The 19,305-nt window shown below is 38.3% G+C and overlaps 5 protein-coding genes across 6 annotated transcripts; 2 read left to right on the top strand and 3 right to left on the bottom strand.

The window, feature by feature from the left end:
- The first annotated feature begins 5,948 nt into the window (after nucleotides 1-5,948).
- Nucleotides 5,949-6,627, top strand: Obp22a (Odorant-binding protein 22a). Its single transcript, XM_017078215.3, has 2 exons — nucleotides 5,949-6,040; nucleotides 6,095-6,627. The coding sequence occupies exons 1-2, from the start codon at nucleotides 5,957-5,959 to the stop codon at nucleotides 6,401-6,403; spliced, it is 393 nt and encodes a 130-aa protein (XP_016933704.3). The 5' UTR covers nucleotides 5,949-5,956; the 3' UTR covers nucleotides 6,404-6,627.
- Nucleotides 6,628-10,444: 3,817 nt separating this feature from the next.
- Nucleotides 10,445-11,126, bottom strand: Npc2a (Niemann-Pick type C-2a). The gene has a single exon (XM_017071621.4). The coding sequence runs from the start codon at nucleotides 11,008-11,010 to the stop codon at nucleotides 10,564-10,566; it is 447 nt and encodes a 148-aa protein (XP_016927110.2). The 5' UTR covers nucleotides 11,011-11,126; the 3' UTR covers nucleotides 10,445-10,563.
- Nucleotides 11,127-11,895: 769 nt separating this feature from the next.
- On the top strand, nucleotides 11,896-15,474 carry Got2 (glutamate oxaloacetate transaminase 2). 2 transcript variants are annotated; one of them, XM_017089626.4, is made up of 5 exons: nucleotides 11,896-12,081; nucleotides 13,857-14,016; nucleotides 14,079-14,180; nucleotides 14,244-14,492; nucleotides 14,559-15,474. In XM_017089626.4, exons 1-5 carry the CDS (start codon nucleotides 12,014-12,016, stop codon nucleotides 15,252-15,254), a joined length of 1,275 nt encoding a protein of 424 aa, XP_016945115.1. In that variant the 5' UTR covers nucleotides 11,896-12,013; the 3' UTR covers nucleotides 15,255-15,474. The 2 variants fall into 2 exon arrangements, with proteins under 2 accessions (XP_016945115.1, XP_016945113.1); XM_017089624.3 differs by lacking the exon at nucleotides 11,896-12,081 and adding an exon at nucleotides 12,936-13,039.
- A 289-nt stretch (nucleotides 15,475-15,763) lies between these two features.
- LOC108021097 (uncharacterized protein KIAA2013 homolog) lies at nucleotides 15,764-18,006 on the bottom strand. Its single transcript, XM_017089623.4, has 5 exons — nucleotides 17,731-18,006; nucleotides 17,202-17,682; nucleotides 16,209-17,141; nucleotides 16,024-16,148; nucleotides 15,764-15,958 (listed from the first exon to the last, which is right to left on the bottom strand). Exons 1-5 carry the CDS (start codon nucleotides 17,915-17,917, stop codon nucleotides 15,771-15,773), a joined length of 1,914 nt encoding a protein of 637 aa, XP_016945112.2. The 5' UTR covers nucleotides 17,918-18,006; the 3' UTR covers nucleotides 15,764-15,770.
- A 202-nt stretch (nucleotides 18,007-18,208) lies between these two features.
- Nucleotides 18,209-19,081, bottom strand: LOC108010316 (adenosine 5'-monophosphoramidase HINT3). The gene is made up of 3 exons (XM_017075217.4): nucleotides 18,675-19,081; nucleotides 18,423-18,613; nucleotides 18,209-18,365 (listed from the first exon to the last, which is right to left on the bottom strand). Exons 1-3 carry the CDS (start codon nucleotides 18,988-18,990, stop codon nucleotides 18,324-18,326), a joined length of 549 nt encoding a protein of 182 aa, XP_016930706.2. The 5' UTR covers nucleotides 18,991-19,081; the 3' UTR covers nucleotides 18,209-18,323.
- Nucleotides 19,082-19,305: the final 224 nt, after the last annotated feature.

The following is a 19,305-nucleotide window of genomic DNA, read 5'->3' as shown; positions in this document are numbered from 1 at the left end:
ATTATTTTAGAATTTTTAATATTTTTGATCAAGTAAACAAAATTAAAAGCTATTTTTAAATGAAATATTAATATTTTGAGCCAAGGTATTAAATTAGTTTTGCCATCCCCTCTGAATAGATAAATCCCTCCTAGCTGCCAGACCATTTGCAAAATAATTTCCTGTCTTTCCTTTCCATTAAAGTGTGTCTCCTGATCACTATCAGCTGACCTTTGTTTGTCACCATGGGCCATAAAAATGTTTATCATATTCATTAGTTCAAATCTCGTATTGCTTTCAGACCATAAACATCCCAAGACAAGGACAAAGTGTCCTTGGACCTTGGACACAATGGCATTCTCATTGCTTATGCCAAACACGCGTCCAATTACAAGGATATTTCGCAGGACCCCCCTCAACCGTATACCCCCCGTTTTTGGGGCAATAAAAAAAGAACATAATAAACTAACTCATAAAAGTCAATAAACTGTCAAATGGCAAAACATTTACATCACTTAAGTATAAATCTCTCGCCCTTCCGGACACTTTGTCCCTGTGTGCATGTGAAAAAAAGGAGAATTGGAGGTGGGGGTTACAGCATCCAAGTGCCATTTACATAAGCCCACAAATTCGACCAGCCATAAATGATCATTAACGCAATCGGCCGTAATAACTTATTGTATTTTATTTAACTTTTATTTCTGTGGGCTCACGAAAAAAATCGGAAATTGTTACGGGTCAGTGAGAATTTTCCCGCAGACGTGACAACGTGGAACAAAAATAAGCAAATTATGGCGCACAAATAAATACAATTCATTCCGCTTGTGTTTGCCGGGCCATTCATTGTGTGAATGTGCCACGCCCACATGTGCACAGGGGCTGATTATTAACACACGATTTATTGGCCATTTTTCAGTCACACCCAAGGAATGATGAAAGCCAGCATATCGGGGTTTTATCAGGGTTAATCTGAAAAGGAATTTCCATTTAAGAGGGGCTTTATGGAGTTACTTTGAAGTGAAGGAAAGGATATTATCATGCAAATGGGGGAATGTTCTTTGAAAAACATAAAGTATTGTCGAAGAATCTTGCCTACTTATAGAATGGCAACACAACCCTCAAATAGCACTATTTTTGTTTGTTTTAACGTACACAAAAAGTTGTACATCCAAATTCAGATTTGGATGGGCTGTTTTCTACACAGAGAAAACTATCTAAGAACATTGTTTTTGAAATGAGAAAATTGTTCTTGAATTGAGAACATTGTTCTTGAATTGAGAACATTGTTCTTGAATTGAGAACATTGTTCTTGAATTGAGAACATTGTTCTTGAATTGAGAACATTGTTCTTGAATTGAGAACATTGTTCCTGAATTGAGAACATTCTTTCTTAAAAACTGTGTAAGTATATTTCGGTATCAATATAAGAACGAAATGGTGAGAAGAGAAATGTTAAATTGAGTTTATTTAACAACTTTTTGATAAGTATACGCCAAGGACTGAACTAATAGTTTACTTGTACATACAATGTTCTTAAGTACCGCCAATTCAACTTAATTCGAGCAAAATAAAAACATTTTCAACTTAAATATGTCTTTCTATTTTTAAGAACATTTTCAAAACAGATGAGAACGTCAAAATTTTCTCTGTGTAGAGGATCCCTCATATATATCTATAATTGGTGGATTTATAAACTTCAATTTAAGCTGAGTAACAGAACATCTTAGATTGTATCAATAAATATTATCTTACTTCATAACAATATTTCCAAAGTTAAGAGCCATTAACAAAAGCAGAATTAAACCCAGCCTTGTCTGTCATAATGTCTTAATGCAACATATGAAATTAATCGGCCTGCCGCAACAATCACGTAATGTTCGATACTTAAACCTGCCCCAGATTGGCCACGCCCACTTTAAGTCATACGTTAACCAAGTGATCAAAGTCGGCCAGAATCAGAATGGTGGAAGATGTCAGTTGCAGTTGCAGTTGCTCTTTTCATTTGCCATTCCCTGCTGCAGTCGCAATCTTGTAGTATTTATTATTGTTTTTACCCTACTGGACTGGTCTTTTACCGGGCAATTAATGGGATTTTTCATATATGTATACTTATATGGGTAATGTGTATGCCCGAAGAAGAAGGGGGGGTGGTGGTATAAAATCAGTAAACATTATTACCTGGCCATCAGAAGCAGGAAAGTTTGCCGGTCAATCTCGCCTCGTCTCCTTTCCACTGTTGTGTCCGTAATCGTTTCGGTTTATTTTAATTAAAATTTACAATTAATACTTAATGAGTCGGGCGAGTGACATCAACAACAGCAGCGCAACTGCATCAGCATCAAATTGAATTTTCCCATATAAGACCATTTGTGTGAGTGGCATGTGACATCGGCCAATGTGCATGATAATTTTCCGAAAAGTAATTTCCACCCACACACACACACAGACGAGCTCAGATTGAAAACATACATACATATACAGGAATACACAAACAGGTATTTAAATAAATATACCTGAAGATATCTTCGCTTTCATGGCAGCATTTTTGGGTTCATTCTCTATAAATAATTGAAGTCTGTCAGCATATTTAATTGATGAAATGGCAAATTGATGTTGCTTCTAGAAACTCAATGAAAGTGTGAAAGTTGCCGACATTCCCCTCATTTTATCTTCTGGCCCATATTCAATATTTATGCTCAAATTGTCAGAATTGGTTACGAAACTTTGAAATTATATTAAGATAATTGAGTTTGAAATTTGCACATCAAAGAAATTTGGTTTAGTATTTCAGATGGCAAAAGAGTATCTGAATAAATCATTCTGAATCGAAGCACACAATTTAGCAAATATATAAAGTTTTCTTCTACCAGCTTTGCCAGGAGTATAATATTAAATATTCTTATAAAGACTTTTAATAAAAATTTAATTTTATTTTTAAGTATTTACATAGAAACTTTAACATACAAGCTTTAACCCCAAAAGTATACTTTCGTTCTATTCCTTTTCCCGTAATCCAATTACAGCCAAGCTCTCATATAATTTGTCCGATAAACTTTCTGGCTTCATATAATTCCCCCAGAGCTTAGTGAAACACACATGAGCCCAACTTTTCTAATTACCATTTACAGCCTCTTTACCTATACGTACGTCCAAGTTTCCTATAAATAAGGACCCATTGGCAAAGTTATGAACAAATCATTAAGCTGTCAATTTTGCGTAGTTTGTCGATAGGTGTAATAAATGAATGGCTCATAAGTAATTTACGCCCAAGCAAATGAGACCAGGAGAAATTTGAAATTGATTGCAAGGACTTTTCCCTAGCTATTTTGGATGTGTGTGGGTGTTTGTGTGTGTGGGCTGATTGAAGTTAAATCCTTGCTGAGGTAACTTAATATTAGCCGCATTGAAAAGTTATGAAATTTTTCGGTCCAAACTTTGTCCACACATCTCTGGCTCAACCTGTGCTCAGTGTTTGGCAAAGGAAAATTTTGGAAAGCTTAAAACTTTGTCTACCATTTTTCCGTTTCGGGCAATTAAATGGGAATTTTTGTTTTCATTTTTTTCCTCTTTCAAATTGACGGCATATATATCTCTCTGTCACGGAACTCCTAAATGGGTCAGAAACGTTCGAGCCTCTTCATTTTATTTTTCTTTTCTTTTTTTTTTTGGAAAACCATTGACATATGTGGGCGACTATGAAACCCCATTTCCCAGAACTATTTCCCACACTTCAGTGTCATTGTCTCTGCCTCTGCCGGCTGTATATTTTGACATAGAAAACTTTTGCACCTTGTAACGACTTTTTAAGTGCCACCACTCGCTTTTTCCACAGAAACAAAAAAAAAAACACATAGAGCGCTGAAAAAAATGAAATGTGGAGCAAAATGAATATGTAAATCTAGGACTCTTTGGTAACAGGAAAACGAAATGAAACAAAAATGGGGGGTAGAGTGTTGGAAATGAAAATGAATGTGAATATTTATGTGATTTATATGGAAGGACGCCTCAACTGTGAGTCTGAATTCACGCTGGGCATACCTACGTACATATCTATAGTTACTATAGTGATGGGCAGCAGGGGGTTAAGTTTCAAGGGTGGGATTATATGGATTTTTATTTGTATGTCAACGGGTCTGGTTGTCTTTGTCAGTCTGGACAAATGAGTAAAATCTTTAAGCCAAATAAAAATATTTTAAAGTTCATATGAAAAAAAACCCTTTGAGCCGAAAAAAGTATTTCTAAATACCTAACCATTTAGCCAAAATACCCACAATTTGTAACTCATTTTAATTGCTTTTGGCTGGCAAAATGCAGTCCTGGGAATCAATAAGCCCCCTTTATTGACCCCAAATAAACATTGAATACAGAAAAGCATTATGCGCCTATTTACTGAAACCATTCCGCAATTCATTTCACCTTATTTCGCATTTTGGCATTACGCATACTCCGCATGGACCAACACACATTAATTGAACAACTCTTCGGGGCGGAAATACCACAACCCAATACAATTTTTACTTTTGTTTATGTCTATTTGTGTTCGTGGTTTAGGGATGGTACTAGTTTTGGAATGATTCCCTCATTATGCAAATGGTTGCTCTTTAAGTGCACTAAATATTGCGCATACGCCGCGTGTGCCAAACCAAAAATTCATTCGGCCCATTTGTATATGCTTAATTCAATATTTTATTTTCATACAAAGTTCATATGTAGTTTGCCTTACCCACAGCACTTCATATGCAATGCTGAAAATTTTCGCAAAAATTCGAAATGTTAATGAGAATTGCATTTCCCTTGCACGCGAAAACTGTTCAAACAACTTTTATGATAAAGAGCTGGAATACAGAGTGCAATATATGTGGCTGTTTGAGGTTCATATATATATTAAAATTGCGTAATATTATATGTGTTGCATATGAAAGCAATCTTCCCATTACTTTTGCCAAAAGAATTATTCATCATAAAAATTAAAAAACACATCGGATCAAGTTTTCTAAAAGATAAACTTTAAGAACTTCAGAACCAATTAGACTATTGACAATTGACATAAAAATTAAGCAGAAAACTCAGCTTCGGGTAATATTTGTCGAGTAATTAATTTAAAATTAATTTGTTTTTAATCGCGGTCATTGCGACAAAGTGAAGGGCGTTCCAGTATAATTTGCACATGTGGGCAAACAAATGAAAGCGCATTAAAAATGTAGAGGTAATCAGGATGCTAATGACATTGCCGGACAAAATACGGACATTTAACGGACAATGGAGTTGGCTTCTCTGTCGGGTTGCATTTCAGGGCACAACGTAAACAAATTAAGCTATCTGTTTCGCCATTTGATTAATTGCAATGCAATGCAATTTCAATTTTTTTCCCCAGCGCAACTCTCTTTTGTGTCCTGCTGCCATATCATAACTGTCAGCATCAGGACTGCAGATTGTTCCTGTTGCGAATTTTTTATAACCATGGTTCAGACGGCAGCGGGACAAGAAAAAACCCGTTGAAGAATTGACAGGTCATGGCAAAACCCATACCCCCGGCTACACTTTTTGACCATTTACTTGTAGTTATGGCATTCAATGTATTTCCATCCTGTTAACAACGAGTGCCGGCCACATGCAAATAATTAAGATAACTGCAGGTCAAACTGACAGCAAATGGGATTTATTTAAAATGCAAAAACCGCAACAGGAGCACAAAAAATATGCAACTGTTAAAAGTAACAAGGGGATTACAAGTGGATCGTAGGTGGGAAGCCATTAAAAATATATGTGCGCAATTGGGATCAGCAACCGCAGAGGGTTTTAATAAATTATGGTCTTATATATATCGATAAGTTGACCATGTGAAACTAATTATAACAGGCTTACTTACAATTTTCCATAACCCCTTGTACAAGAATTTAAAAAACCGTAAAATTATTAATAGGTGTGCCTAATGTAAGGCACAAGAATCTATTTAAATTCGAGCTGCTATATCTGAATGTTACAAAGAAACCCGATCTGCAAAATGAGGCTGTTGCTGATTTCTGCATTCCTAGTTAGCCTCTCAGTTCTGGCCAGTTCTGTAAGTTGAATTTTATTGGCCTATACATTAGCCTTATGAATTTATTTTTATTAGCAACCGACCATTGTAAAATCAGCAAATGACTGCGCAAAGCTTAACAAAGTTCAACTTAAAGAAGCCATGGGTATTATGATGAAGTACAAAATCAAAGCAAGAACACACAATGTTAAGTGCTTTATACATTGCGTCTTCGAGAAATTGCCTATACTGGATGTAGCAAAGAAAAGATTTAAGGCAGAGGACAATCAAGTCTGCCTTTCTATCAAGAATGACGATAAGTGCCAAGAATCCTTCAACAAATTCGAGTGCTATGTTAAACTCGAGAAAAAACTCCTTAAGAACAAAGGACAAAGCCCTAAGTGATTTAAGATGATCGATTACTTCATTACTGTGGAGAAAGATCGGAAACCATGACACTTTTATAAAACCTTCCTTTGCTAAAAATACACTTTGGAATTTACTATAAATTATTAAAACCAACCATTATTAAAATTTTTATAAGGGAATCAGGGGATTTTAATAATTATTTCTATATTTAGAGAAATAGAAACCATTAAATTGCAAATGTCACGGTCAACCATGCGCAACTAATTAATTTAAGGTTTATAATTCTAAAAGTATTAAATAATAAATTAAATCAATGCATTAAAGCTTTAACCTGCATATTTCCTATATGAAATCTATAGATTTCCCCACCCTTCTTGTTCTTTCCATTTTATCATCATTTGAGCCAGCTTTGAACTCAAGCTCTTACTGGGTCAAGATAGTCGAGAAAACCCCATCCAAGCAATAAAAGCAAGGAAAACATAGAAAGCATGCAAGGCAATCTGCCTTATATCAAAAAAATCCTACATTATAATGACGATATATCGTCATAATGCAGCACTGACATGTGCCACAAACAAATTCCGAACTTTAACAATTTATCAAGCCATTTCGCCCACAGAATTTTAAAGTTTAGACACCACCAAAAGCAATTCAAAACAAAAACTATACAAAAAAATATGAAATCATAATGAAAATGAAAATAAACATAAAGTTGGGCAGACTGTCAGCGACAGATGAGGGCGATACTTACTACAGACCCCCAAAAGACCCCCTCCTTAAAGTGGGCACTCGTAATTAACGGAATTAAATGCTGCAGAGTCAAACAAGAAAACTCGATTTGCGCAGTGACCAAAAAATGACATGGCCAGAACCGGAGCTCAGAAATATTTTACAATGGCAAACCGCACATGGCAACGAAAATTGTTCATATAACATTAACATTCGATTGGGGGCGGAAGTTGCATTTTACTTTTAAATGCAGCCAGAGCAGAAATGTTTTTATTTTTGTTCCACAGACAAAGAGAGATCTCCGCACATGCTGCTATTTATGCAAGAAATTCTGTGCAGACACAGCGGCTTACAAAAGGGGGGTGGATTGTGGGGGGGTTGGCGCCCGGTGGGTTAACTCATACGATATGCAACCAGAAGCAGAGATACCAGAAATGCACGGAAAATAACATAAAATAATAATAGCATGTCCCTCGCCCACACGACCTATGAAATATTTATCCACATCATATCATATTTTAAAAAGTATTTTTATGTTGGTTTTATGTTATAGTTTTATATAGTATAGTGATATATGGTATAGTTCTGACTGATATTATAATATCGTCTCCAAAGGTAAGATATATATTTTAAGAGATCTCAACCAAAAGCAGAGATACCAGAACTGCACGAAAAATAAAATTAAATAATAATAGCATTTCCCTTGCCCACATGACCTATCAAATATTTACACACATTGTAAAAAGTATACTCTATCATATTTTATAAAGTATTTTTATGTTAGTTTTGTGGTATAGTTTTATATAATATAGTGGTATAAGGTATAGTTCTGACTGATATTATAATATCGTTTGCAAAGGTAAGATATATATTTAAAGAGATCCTATCTCTCAATTTTTCATTGTCATATATCATATTTTAAAAAGTATTTTTTGTTAGTTTTATGGTATAGTGTTATATAATATAGTGGTATATGGTATAGATCTGACTGATGTTATAATATCGTCTCCAAAGGTAAGATATACATTTAAAGATATTTTATCTCTCAATTTTTATCATATTTTATAAAGTATTTTGATGTTATATAGTATAGTGATATATGGTACAGTTCTGACTGATACTATAATATCGTCTCCAAAGGTAAGATATATATTTTAAGAGATCCTATCTCTCATATTTTCATTATAGCCGAAGATATACGTATTATTCTTTAAGTGTACCCACATCCGCCTACATTTCTTTTCATTTCCCAGTTTTATTTTTCCCACCGCCCCCTTACGACTCCGCCTTCTCCGCACCACCCACTTCCGCCCACTTTTGCATGCAGCGTTGTGTCAAGTTTTTAAACGTCAGCTGTGTCTACAGATGGGTTAAGGGGGGTTGCGTGGCGTCGCGTCGGTGGGTTAAGAGGATGGACTCGGGGGCTTGGCCCACATTTCTTTGCAGTTTCGGACTGCCGTGCTTTATGCGGATTCATATGTAAATCAAGTGAAAACATCAGAGGAAGTGGTCTTTTTTCTCGCAGAGCTGACTTACGGAAGCCCTAACCGGAAGGTGAAATTTAATGTCATTTGCTAAGATTTCGAGATATATTCTTGGTTCTAGTGAATTTTCTTAAAGTCCAATAAGATAAGATAAGTAATACGTTGTTTAATTTTAATCACAATAAAAAAAAAAAACTTAAGATCCAAGATTTGTTTGAAATTGGGGAATCTTATAAATTATTTCACAAAAAATATTTTAAAGCTTAATAAAACTATAAAAACGCTTACAAAAAAATCCTCCATATCAAAATCATCAATCCTTAAGTTATACGGGCATTTATATGCACATAAGCCGGATCAAACTATTTGAAAGACCACAAAAAATGAACTCTCAAAACGGAATCCAAATCCGACACCGATTCAGGGTAGAAATTGCATTTCAAGGAATTCGTGGCGCCAAGTGAATGTAATAAAGCGATTTCTTTGCTTAAATATCCTGGTGCTAGCGCACTGCGGATAATTCTATCTGATGCACCACCCACTATATCTCTAGCAACCACCCCCCCCCACAGTTTTCCCACCCCTTGCATTATTTGCATATGGCCATATGGCTTGCGAGTGTGTATGAGTGTGTTTTTGGCTGAAAAAGGAATGGAAATTGAGAAAACGAAATGGAAAGCTCTGCTGGAGTTGATTTGTGTTTTTACTTGGTTTCAGCTGCGCCCCCGAAAATCCAGTCCACCCACTCTTTCTCCGCTATTTTTGCGATGTTTCAGTTGTTTTTGGCGTCTTATCAGGCTATTCTTTGTTCCGAAGAACGGAGAACAGAAAATGAGAATACCAATGCGAACTCTAGACCGTAATCGAAACCAAAACACTGATGAGCATTGTTTTCGATTTCGATAGAGCCGCTTACTCATTATCTTCGCCATGACAGTAAGTACGACAACTGAAGGAGCTGAGAAAACAATGTAGTTGGTACAATGAGTGAAATACGAGAGCCAAGATAAGTGACTGAGTCGAGTTTCAGGATTGCATGAATGACACATGGCAATCTTGCAATTTCTTGCCCAAGCCATCTTATCAAATCATGACATTTACTCCCATATTTCATTATTACCAGTCGATTTATTGGGAAACTATGTATGTCAATTTAAAGATTACGATAAGATAAGCATAACTCGTCTTAAACGGGATATTTCTTTCTCTCAGTGCACAAACATTTCCCACTGATATCAACTTATCTTTGCACAAAGAAAACAGTGGATTATTTTTTATAGCTTGATCGAGGGGCTACCGACTTGTTTGCATTAAGTAAGACTGACTGTAAAAGATATAAAAAAGACGAATTACAAATATAACAAGAATTTCTTAAAGCAGTAGCCCAAAAAATGTAATTCATTTAGCTCACATTATTATAGATTTCATCATTGAAGAAACAGTTTACTGTGAATTATCTCATTATTTTTCCGCCTTCCTCTCATTTTCATCAAAACGGAAGATGCAATCAAGGCAAACAAAATAAATAGCAATAAAAAAGGCCTACAAAAAGAGCAACTTAAGACCCGCACAAAAGATTATTTCAAATTAGATTACAATAAGAGAGAAAACTCTGAACTTGAGGCTTCCGCTCAGAGACTGCCGATCAGATTACTCATGTTTTTAACTCTCCTTATGATTTAAAGCTTATTTATTCCAAGTCTTAAAGGAAATAGTAATGACTAAGAGCAAAACAAAACAATTACCTCAGAAATTTCGGATATATAGAAAATGGTTTGTAAATAACTACTTGATGATATATCATATTAGCTCTACTAAATCAGGTCATCGTTCTTATGAAAAACTGCGAGTTCAAAACTAGTAATTTAAGTTTAAATTTCTTTATTTTAAATTAGATTACAATGGAGAGGGCAAACTGAAACGCCCATCGCGCCCTCTCTTCAGTATTTTGAGGTTAAATTAGGGGGGTTTACGCCGAACCGCCTACTGAATTTTAGCGGGAATCTCAACGCAGATGATGTCCGCACTATCCTGATCCTGCAGTTCCCACTTGACGAGGACCGAAACTTTGGGATAGGATTTCAGAACGGGTAGAGTGGCCGTATAGCGATACGACTCTCCCTTCTCGAGGGGGCACTTCAGACCACTGTCCACACAGGCATCGGGATTCGCCAGTGGGAAGGGCATCTCAATGCCCAGGACCTTGCCATGGACCACCGTTTTCACCGCTGTGGCCTCCTCGGCCAATGCGAAATCGATGGAGAAACTGACTGTGGTGTTCCTCTTGAGGATGCACTCCGCCTTGGTGGTGTCACATCCCTCGATGGCCACCCTGGTGAACTTGCCCGTCTTCGATCCGCAATCGGTGAACTCCAGGGCTCCAGCAAAGGCCAACAAAACAGCACAGGCAATTACCGCGTACCTCAGCATTTTCCTCCAGTTAATTGAATTACAAGGTAAATATATCAGAGGGTAAATTTGCCGTTGGCTACCGTTTATTTCTGCCTTTTCTCAGAGCTACGAATCTACTAAATCTGAAGAGAGGGCGAAGACAAGTCAAAGCTTCTTCGAGAACGAAAAACAGCTGCGCGCGACGACTCAGAAGTGCAAAGCTTTCTCCCCCGATTTCTGGGGGTGGTAACAACTATCGATTGAAAAGCATGTATTTTTTTAAAGACTTTGAAAGAATTTGGAAATCTATTTCAATAGAGTAAATATTTTACCATAAATATTATTTAAAAAAAGGTACTATTGTATAATTGCATTTTTTTGCAACATTTTAATATTTTTTACATTTTGATTAATTTGTAATACCTTTTTCCTAATCATTTATCGTTGTTTTCAAGATTACAAGAATTTTTGAGAAGTAGTTACTAAAGTAATGTTTCCAAATATTTTTTACAAACTAGGTTTACGAAATTATGTACTTTAATAATAATTAGGGAATATTTAAATGTATGTAGTTCCATTACTTAGATGAAAATAAAAGGTTGCCTTTAAACATCTTAAATTATGGTTTCCTAAGATCAATTATTATTGCCTACTTATGGGCGTTCACATAAAATATAAATGTTCTTTAAAATTAAAGACATTTATAATTGTTTTGGACTTCACCTAACTTTAAACTATTATTAATTTTTCAATTCCTTAAACAATTTAAATTTAATTTAGCTAATATAATGTCATGGCTTTTAAAGGCATCATAAACTTAGGTATTTAATGGCTAAAGTGGGAGCTCTGTAGAGCTTTTTACCTTTCTACCCCCGCGATAAAAATATCGAAAGCAGACCGGCAAAAGCTTAAGCTTTCAACTTATGTGTTTGCCTGCCGCATTTTGCCTTACTTTAGTATTCTCTTGAGGCCAGCTGCGATTGGGTTGGCAACGATTTTGCAATTACTGAAAAGATAGTACAACTATTTAGTGCATTTAACAATGTCGCAGATCTGTAAGCGCGGTTTGTTGATCAGCAACCGATTGGCGCCCGCCGCCCTCCGCTGCAAGTAAGTAAGAGAGAGATGGTGAGATAAAGCAGAGAAAGTAGGGGGGACAGAGATAGAAAAGCCGCTGAACACGTTGCAAATGCAGCGGTGTCATTTGCCAAGGTCATTGCAGTTGCCGGTCGAATTGCGCTTATTTGTGTTTGTTTTCTCCATTACTGCATAATTTGTTTGTCCTTGCGAATTTGTTCTCCAGTTTTAGCGTATATCTGTTCTCCGGATTTATTGTTATATCAGAGCATGGGGTGCTTTTTTATTTCATCATCACTCTCTTGAGGGAAATCTAAAACAATGACATCCAGTGCTTCCAGCTGTTTTTATCTTTCAGGGTAATATTTGCATATGATTTGGGTTCTATACTATAATATATTGGCTACTTTTCCAATTACGTAGGGACGTGTATTTATTTTTAAAGCCAATTTTATGACGCTCCATGCTATTTTTTGCCAATTTTCTTCCGCTTGAGAGAACAATTTGGAACCACATGATGAATAGGTTAGAAGACAACGAATTATAAATGCGGTACAGGAAGTTATTACACTTTTTATGAATATTAAATAATTTTATGATAATTATTTTGCATTATCTATAACAGGTCTTCATTATATATTTTCATTTTGCACACATTTTTTTTAAATTTAAAAAAAAAAAATAATATAAAATTACAATTCAATGTGCATATTTATAAAATATCAAACACAGAAATAATAATAATAATAACAGTTTTTATATTTCAAATATTCTAAAAAGTTTACATTTTAAAGAATTAGCCATGATAAAATCCTCAAAAAGGAAACAGTTTCAAATCAAAATTTACAGTTGTGAAGAAAGTATTTTTGTTCGTCTGCGTGAGCGTTAAAATTGGTATCGTTATGAACAGAAGCATTCTGATGACGCTAAAGGATATTGCTAATGTGTGGGCCAACGACCCGGGAAAGCGGACATGCCGAGCGAAAAAAGTGTAGTGTATTCGTGGTCATATCATGCTTTAGTCGCGTGCTTTCATTTCCATTTTGTAGAACTTCTTAAGTAATGGGCGGTTTGTTTTATCGAACTGCAAAAGGTTCCTACCAAAAATAAAACAAATCTGATCCGACACCAGGTGCCACCTAATTGAAAAAGTTTAATTAAGTTTGACTATTTCCACGATTTATAGAGGTTCTGAATAATGAGAAAGAGATTCGAGAAGCCGGCTACGTCAGCAAACAATCATCGACCTTATCGCTGACGTAGGCTTTTATGGATCTATATTGTGTGTTCTGTAAATCGTCGACCGAGTTCCCCATAATAACATGTTTACAGCTGATAAGGGGCAGGTTTTTATAGACTACCATGTCTAGGGGGTAAAAGGTGTTACCAGTGGGTGTGAAATCCAAGAAAACCTCCAGATGACTTTCAAACTTTAGTCATGAAACCGAAATGATAAATGATAGCCACAAGTGGTAGACGTGGATGAGATAACCCACTAAGCAGTTTTCTAATCTAGCAATTAAATTTAAACCAGATAAGGACATTGTGTGGGGTGTTCTAGTGTGCGGGGGTTAAAGTTTGATAGGACGGAAATGCAGACTACTCAAGATGGGGTTTTTCGTAAGAAAGAATTACAAAAACTGAATAGAGAAATCATTATAACCCTACTGTATTGGTTTCTTTTAGTCATACTTCAGATTAAAAACCATTAAAAACTTATTGAACTTTATAACCTTGAATATTTTATGATGTTCAAGGTTATAATTTTTATCGCTTAAAGCTAAATAATACTTTTGTATTTTTTTTAGATCAACATGGTTCTCTGAGGTGCAAATGGGTCCTCCTGATGCCATTTTGGGAGTGACAGAGGCCTTCAAGAAGGACAAGAACCCGAAGAAGATCAACTTGGGCGCTGGCGCCTATCGTGATGATAACACTCAGCCCTTTGTGCTACCGAGTGTGCGGGAGGTGTGTTCCGATTAATTCTAAATTTAAATTTAACATTACAACAATATTAATTTTATGACCAGGCCGAGAAGAGAGTACTGAGCCGTAACTTGGACAAGGAGTACGCCACTATTATCGGCATTCCCGAGTTCTACAACAAAGCCATTGAACTGGCTTTGGGCACGGTAATTATACATTTTATACCAATAAAATATCTTACATAATAATTACATAACTTGCCATTTTAGGGATCCAAGCGTCTGGCGGCCAAGCACAATGTGACCGCCCAGTCCATCAGTGGAACTGGAGCTCTGCGCATTGGAGCCGCCTTCCTGGCCAAATTCTGGAAGGGCAACCGTGAAATCTACATCCCGTCGCCATCGTGGGGCAACCATGTGGCCATTTTCGAGCACGCCGGTCTGCCGGTGAATCGGTATCGCTACTACAACAAGGACACCTGCGCCCTGGACTTTGCCGGCCTGATCGAGGATCTGAAGGTGAGAGAAAGGATTATCATTTAAGTAGTTCCTTTCTAATGCTTACCTTTTATGATTTAATTTCAGAAAATCCCTGAGAAGAGCATCGTTCTCCTGCACGCCTGCGCCCACAACCCAACTGGAGTCGATCCCACTCTGGAGCAATGGAAAGAAATCTCGGCGGTGGTGAAGAGCCGCAATCTGTATCCCTTCATCGACATGGCCTACCAGGGATTCGCCACCGGTGACATCGATCGCGATGCCCAGGCTGTTCGCACCTTCGAGGCCGATGGCCACGACTTCTCCCTGGCCCAGAGTTTCGCCAAGAACATGGGATTGTATGGCGAGCGTGCTGGTGCCTTCACTGTGCTGTGCTCCGATGAGGAGGAGGCTGCCCGTGTGATGTCTCAGGTTAAGATCCTGATCCGTGGTCTGTACTCCAATCCCCCTGTTCATGGTGCTCGTATTGCCGCCGAGATCCTCAACAACGAGGACTTGCGCGCCCAGTGGCTGAAGGATGTCAAGCTGATGGCCGACCGCATCATCAATGTGCGCACCCAGCTGAAGGATAACCTGCAGAAACTGGGATCCAGCCAGAACTGGGACCACATTGTCAACCAAATCGGCATGTTCTGTTTCACCGGACTGAAGCCCGAGCAGGTCCAGAAGTTGATCAAGGAGCACAGTGTCTATCTGACCAACGATGGTCGTGTTTCGATGGCGGGAGTCACCAGCAAGAATGTCGAGTACCTGGCCGAGAGCATACACAAGGTCACCAAGTAGGGTGGAGTTATAGTTACGAGTGGACCAGTGGATATCGAAGTTGAGGTGGAGTTTCTGTAGTACCTATTTATCGGCACCTGTACGAATTTTCTAGCACCAACGAAATTTAGAACTATAGTTAAACCAATGCATTTTGCACACTCTCTATCTATATCTCTGTATATAAGCTAAATGATCTGCCTTTTGGAAAGTAAAGCATTTTAAACGTTAGAAAATACAATGGCTTTAAATTATATTTAGGGAAACGGGATATCAAAACATTAGATTTAAGCATTGAAAATGAGCTTCTTTGAAGCAAATATTAAAGGGTGGATAATTAAATTATAAAAAATATGTTTAATTCTTTTTTGGTTAATTACAGTCAAGCGTTATGCAACTATATTCGAAATATATCGGACAACAACAAAGTTAAAACATACACTAAAGTTAATACCAAAGGAATATTACTTCTTGGTGTTAATTTTTTCATTAGGTAATCATATTTTACTAGCATCCAATTTTTATATACAACTAGGATCACGGTTTGTTATAACGATATCTTAACTTATCGCTCGGTTCGCAGTACTCCTTGATAATGAGCTTGCACAGGAATATGTGGAATACTATAATTATTGCACACACGGAAACCCAGAAAAGCGTGGGCAATCCACCCAGTTGGTGGCCATGCCGATGCAGGGCGATTAGATGTTGCTCATGGGCAGGAGCTGCAAGCAAGAAACAAAATATTTAGGAAACGATCGTATTAGCTTTTCCTATTCCAAATGCTCACCTTCGACCACTTCCTTAACGTGAAGCACATGGTGCAACTCCTCCATGTGCTGCTTGTCCTCGGTTATGTATAATATTGCTGTTAGAGGTTCAGTCAGCTTAACTGGGAATTGTCGTCGATTGGGCCTGCAATTAAAACCATTATTAAAATAAGAAACTTAGGGTTAGCTTAAGGGTCTTATTTACGTTAGCAGCACGGGCTCATCCAGGCAACCGCCATCGCAGGCATAGTAACTCCTGTCAGAGCGGTCCAGCGCCACATTGATAACCGCCTTGTTGTCATCCTTCACAATAATGGTGACATTGACATGGGTTTTATTGCCGTAATTGAGACGCCTGAAGTGAAAGTCCCTGTGCAGGAACTTCGGATGGATATTGCACTCCAGATGCTGATTGCTAAAACGAAAGCTGCCAAAGCTCAGGACCATGCCTTGGATTACGCCCGAGGCTCCAGCTCGTATAAGATTGTGACAGCCTTGCTTTTCCAATGTTAACATCCACGATGTAACCAGGGAATTGAGCTGTTGCAGATTGGACATCTCTCGCCAAAGATTCTCCGCTTGTAGAGTGTGATACGAATCGTAGCAACCCTCGGCGTAGGTAAGTGCCTTCGCAATCTCCTCTTTTTTAGAGGCACCCGTCTCCTCAAACTCGAAGCTGCGCACCTGGGAGAGAACAGCATACATTGTGGCATTGATGCGGTCACCGTTTAGACTGTTCTCCGCCTTGGAGGTGCTTATCGTAAAGCCAGTGGCCCACAGATCCGTCCACACATCGATGTGCTCCTGGCGGTAGGTGTTAATGCTATTCTGGGATCCCGGATTCGACGCTTTGGAGCCCAGCTTCTGGAGTAGCTTTGTCATCGCCTGAGTGGCCTGCTGCTCGGTGGCTTCGCTCAAGCCCTTAACTTGTGCATCCGGCACAGGTTTCGTGTACTGCACTGCTATGGGATACACAATTCGAACTGTGCCTCGCTTTCTTAGCTGCAATTTGGAATCCAACTGTGGTTTTACTATGCTTATAACAATGGATTTACTGGGTGTTTCTGGGTGGGGCTGGACTATGCCCGAGAGCACTTCCAGCTCTGTGTATGTAAACACTCCAACGGAGGCGGGTTCACTGAAAGGGAATAGGAAGCAAGTTAGCTATAGTCAAAACATAAAATAGCTTAAATCTAACCTGAGGGCCACTGTTCGCCTGCTGAGCTTCTGCAGATTGACGCGTGGCATGATCAGCTCGATGTCCTCCAAGAGGTTCCTGGTGTTCGTGATCTGCACCTCCTGCATGAAGATATTAGGCTGAGTGCGATGGGCGTAGTAGGTGTAGGAAACAAAATAGCCCGCGAAGCACTGAAATCGATGGACCATTCCCGTCAAATACTCGACGACAGTGGCCTCCTTTTCGCCACCAGATGCGGGTCCTCCCGACACGGAAACCACCGGCTGGAAGCGAATGGGCAGCTGCATGGCCCTGCCATTTTTGATGTTAAGGAAGGCGTCGTGGGCGATCTCCAAACCCAGATAGCCGTTGCCCACGTAGGGCGTGTAATCGCTGTCGCCGGGTATTTTCGCTGGTGACACGTGACGAATATTGGCATCAAACTCAGAGTTTGGCAGGAAAAAAGGCGTCAGCCGATCATCCATGCACATGCTGTGGGGATCTGCAATGGATGGTGGTTAGACCAGGACGCAAAGGCCGGCTCACTCACCTTTCTGTTCTGGGGCACTAAGGAAGATATAGCGAAAGATCGGCGGAATCATATAGAACACCACACAGACGCAGAGGAGCAGGAGGAACAGTCGGCGGTAGGAGGACATGGTGCCCTCTGCCAGGCGTTTCATTCGTCGCATCACGTCGCCGGCGTCGAACTTGCTTTTCGCTGAGCGGAATAACATTTTCCAGCAGTGTTTTGGGCCCGGAAAATGTCGGAAAATTTAAATACATTTCAATTCAAGACCATCTTTCCCAGTGAACGGCAAATCCTATAGTGATGGCACGGTTGTTTGCCAATGAAATCGATATATTTTAAATTGGTTAAGCACTTTTGATACCCTAGCTGTGGTATTGATATCATAACGTATTTTAATTTAAATTAAAATATTCTCTTTGTGTTATAATAAATTGTAAACATTTATTAAGTCGTTAGAAATTTTGTAAATTTGTACAGTCCTTCATTTGTAACCTGAGGTTTTTTTTATCACTGGAGGATCAGTCGCAGTAGGTAGTTGCAGGTAAACAAATATCGTGTAACCCTTAATTTTAAGTATTGCACTGCTGGAATGGAACAGTTCTCAACCCTTTTCACAGTTCCCGGTCCTCTAAATCATGTATTGCGTCCTCGGACTAAAAATAAACATTAACAATTAGCGATAACAAAAGTAAACAGATGTTTTCTCCAACCTTTTTAAACCAGAATGAAGACATAAAGCTGATCTTGTTACCGATGCTCATATCGGAGGGTGGGAAAATGCCATGCATATGGAGGTGGTGAACTGATATAAATGGGGGCAAATGGAATCCAATAATTGCCTCCTTGGGATCTACTTTCTTCGTCTTTAGGAACTCCATCATTCCCGCCTGCATTCGTTGCACTACGGATATAACAAGTTATTGTATTTATGGATACTTATCAACTGAGACGTGGCTTCTTACCCAATCCCAGGTGGGATCTGTTGAGTGATCTCAAGCTGTCGAAGTGCTCCTTGGGAATTGCCAGGTAATGATGTTGGGCTGCAGGGTATTTGTCCTTGAAGATCACATATTCATCGGTTTCCACCTCCAAAATTGGTGGAGGGCCTTGGCGGCGGTGGGCGAAATCGCAAAAGAAACATTTCCGAATCTCCGATGCCTGCCGTTCTCCGTCGTTTCCACATTTGTAGATCGATACCAAAATTATAAGCCCTAGACCGGCCAGGCCGGCTATATACAGTCGTCTCCTTTTCATAATGCTTTCTGGCAGGCATTGCATTATATCTTACAAATATTTCTATGAAAATGTTGTTTTTATGCAAATGTTGTTAAATTGAGCAAACAAATCACGATATAATCGGTATTAACCCTTTGCCTATCAAACGGTCATATGAGTAGTCCAATGTAGTTCGTTAAGATACATACATATATGGCGGTAATTTTTGAAAATTGAAATTGAAACTGTCTTTAATCAAGACGTTGCTATGAATCATTTTAGGTTTTTTTTACATTTAAATGGTATTATGATTTCAAGTTTAAATTACAAAATGTATTTTAAATATATCGATATATAACAACAGCGCTTTCGATAGTT

This window comes from Drosophila suzukii, chromosome 2L (genome assembly GCF_043229965.1).
Source record: "Drosophila suzukii chromosome 2L, CBGP_Dsuzu_IsoJpt1.0, whole genome shotgun sequence".
Taxonomy (NCBI): Eukaryota; Metazoa; Arthropoda; class Insecta; order Diptera; family Drosophilidae; genus Drosophila; species Drosophila suzukii.
This window is presented reverse-complemented; position numbering and strand designations above follow the sequence as displayed.

Bases quoted from the DNA above. Each gene is read 5' to 3' on its own strand.
- Obp22a (XM_017078215.3), top strand. From the start codon at position 5,957: ATGTTACAAAGAAACCCGATCTGCAAAATGAGGCTGTTGCTGATTTCT. The intron at 6,041-6,094 runs GTAAGTTGAATT...TATTTTTATTAG, and splicing joins TCTCAGTTCTGGCCAGTTCT to CAACCGACCATTGTAAAATC.
- Npc2a (XM_017071621.4), bottom strand. From the start codon at position 11,010: ATGCTGAGGTACGCGGTAATTGCCTGTGCTGTTTTGTTGGCCTTTGCT.
- Got2 (XM_017089624.3), top strand. From the start codon at position 12,951: ATGAACAGAAGCATTCTGATGACGCTAAAGGATATTGCTAATGTGTGG. The intron at 14,017-14,078 runs GTGTGTTCCGAT...TTTTATGACCAG, and splicing joins TGCTACCGAGTGTGCGGGAG to GCCGAGAAGAGAGTACTGAG. The intron at 14,181-14,243 runs GTAATTATACAT...TTGCCATTTTAG, and splicing joins TTGAACTGGCTTTGGGCACG to GGATCCAAGCGTCTGGCGGC.
- LOC108021097 (XM_017089623.4), bottom strand. From the start codon at position 17,917: ATGTTATTCCGCTCAGCGAAAAGCAAGTTCGACGCCGGCGACGTGATG. The intron at 17,683-17,730 runs GTGAGTGAGCCG...CATCCATTGCAG, and splicing joins TAGTGCCCCAGAACAGAAAG to ATCCCCACAGCATGTGCATG. The intron at 17,142-17,201 runs GTTAGATTTAAG...ATTCCCTTTCAG, and splicing joins AGGCGAACAGTGGCCCTCAG to TGAACCCGCCTCCGTTGGAG.
- LOC108010316 (XM_017075217.4), bottom strand. From the start codon at position 18,990: ATGCAATGCCTGCCAGAAAGCATTATGAAAAGGAGACGACTGTATATA. The intron at 18,614-18,674 runs GTAAGAAGCCAC...TTATATCCGTAG, and splicing joins CAGATCCCACCTGGGATTGG to TGCAACGAATGCAGGCGGGA. The intron at 18,366-18,422 runs GTTGGAGAAAAC...GTTTATTTTTAG, and splicing joins CTTCATTCTGGTTTAAAAAG to TCCGAGGACGCAATACATGA.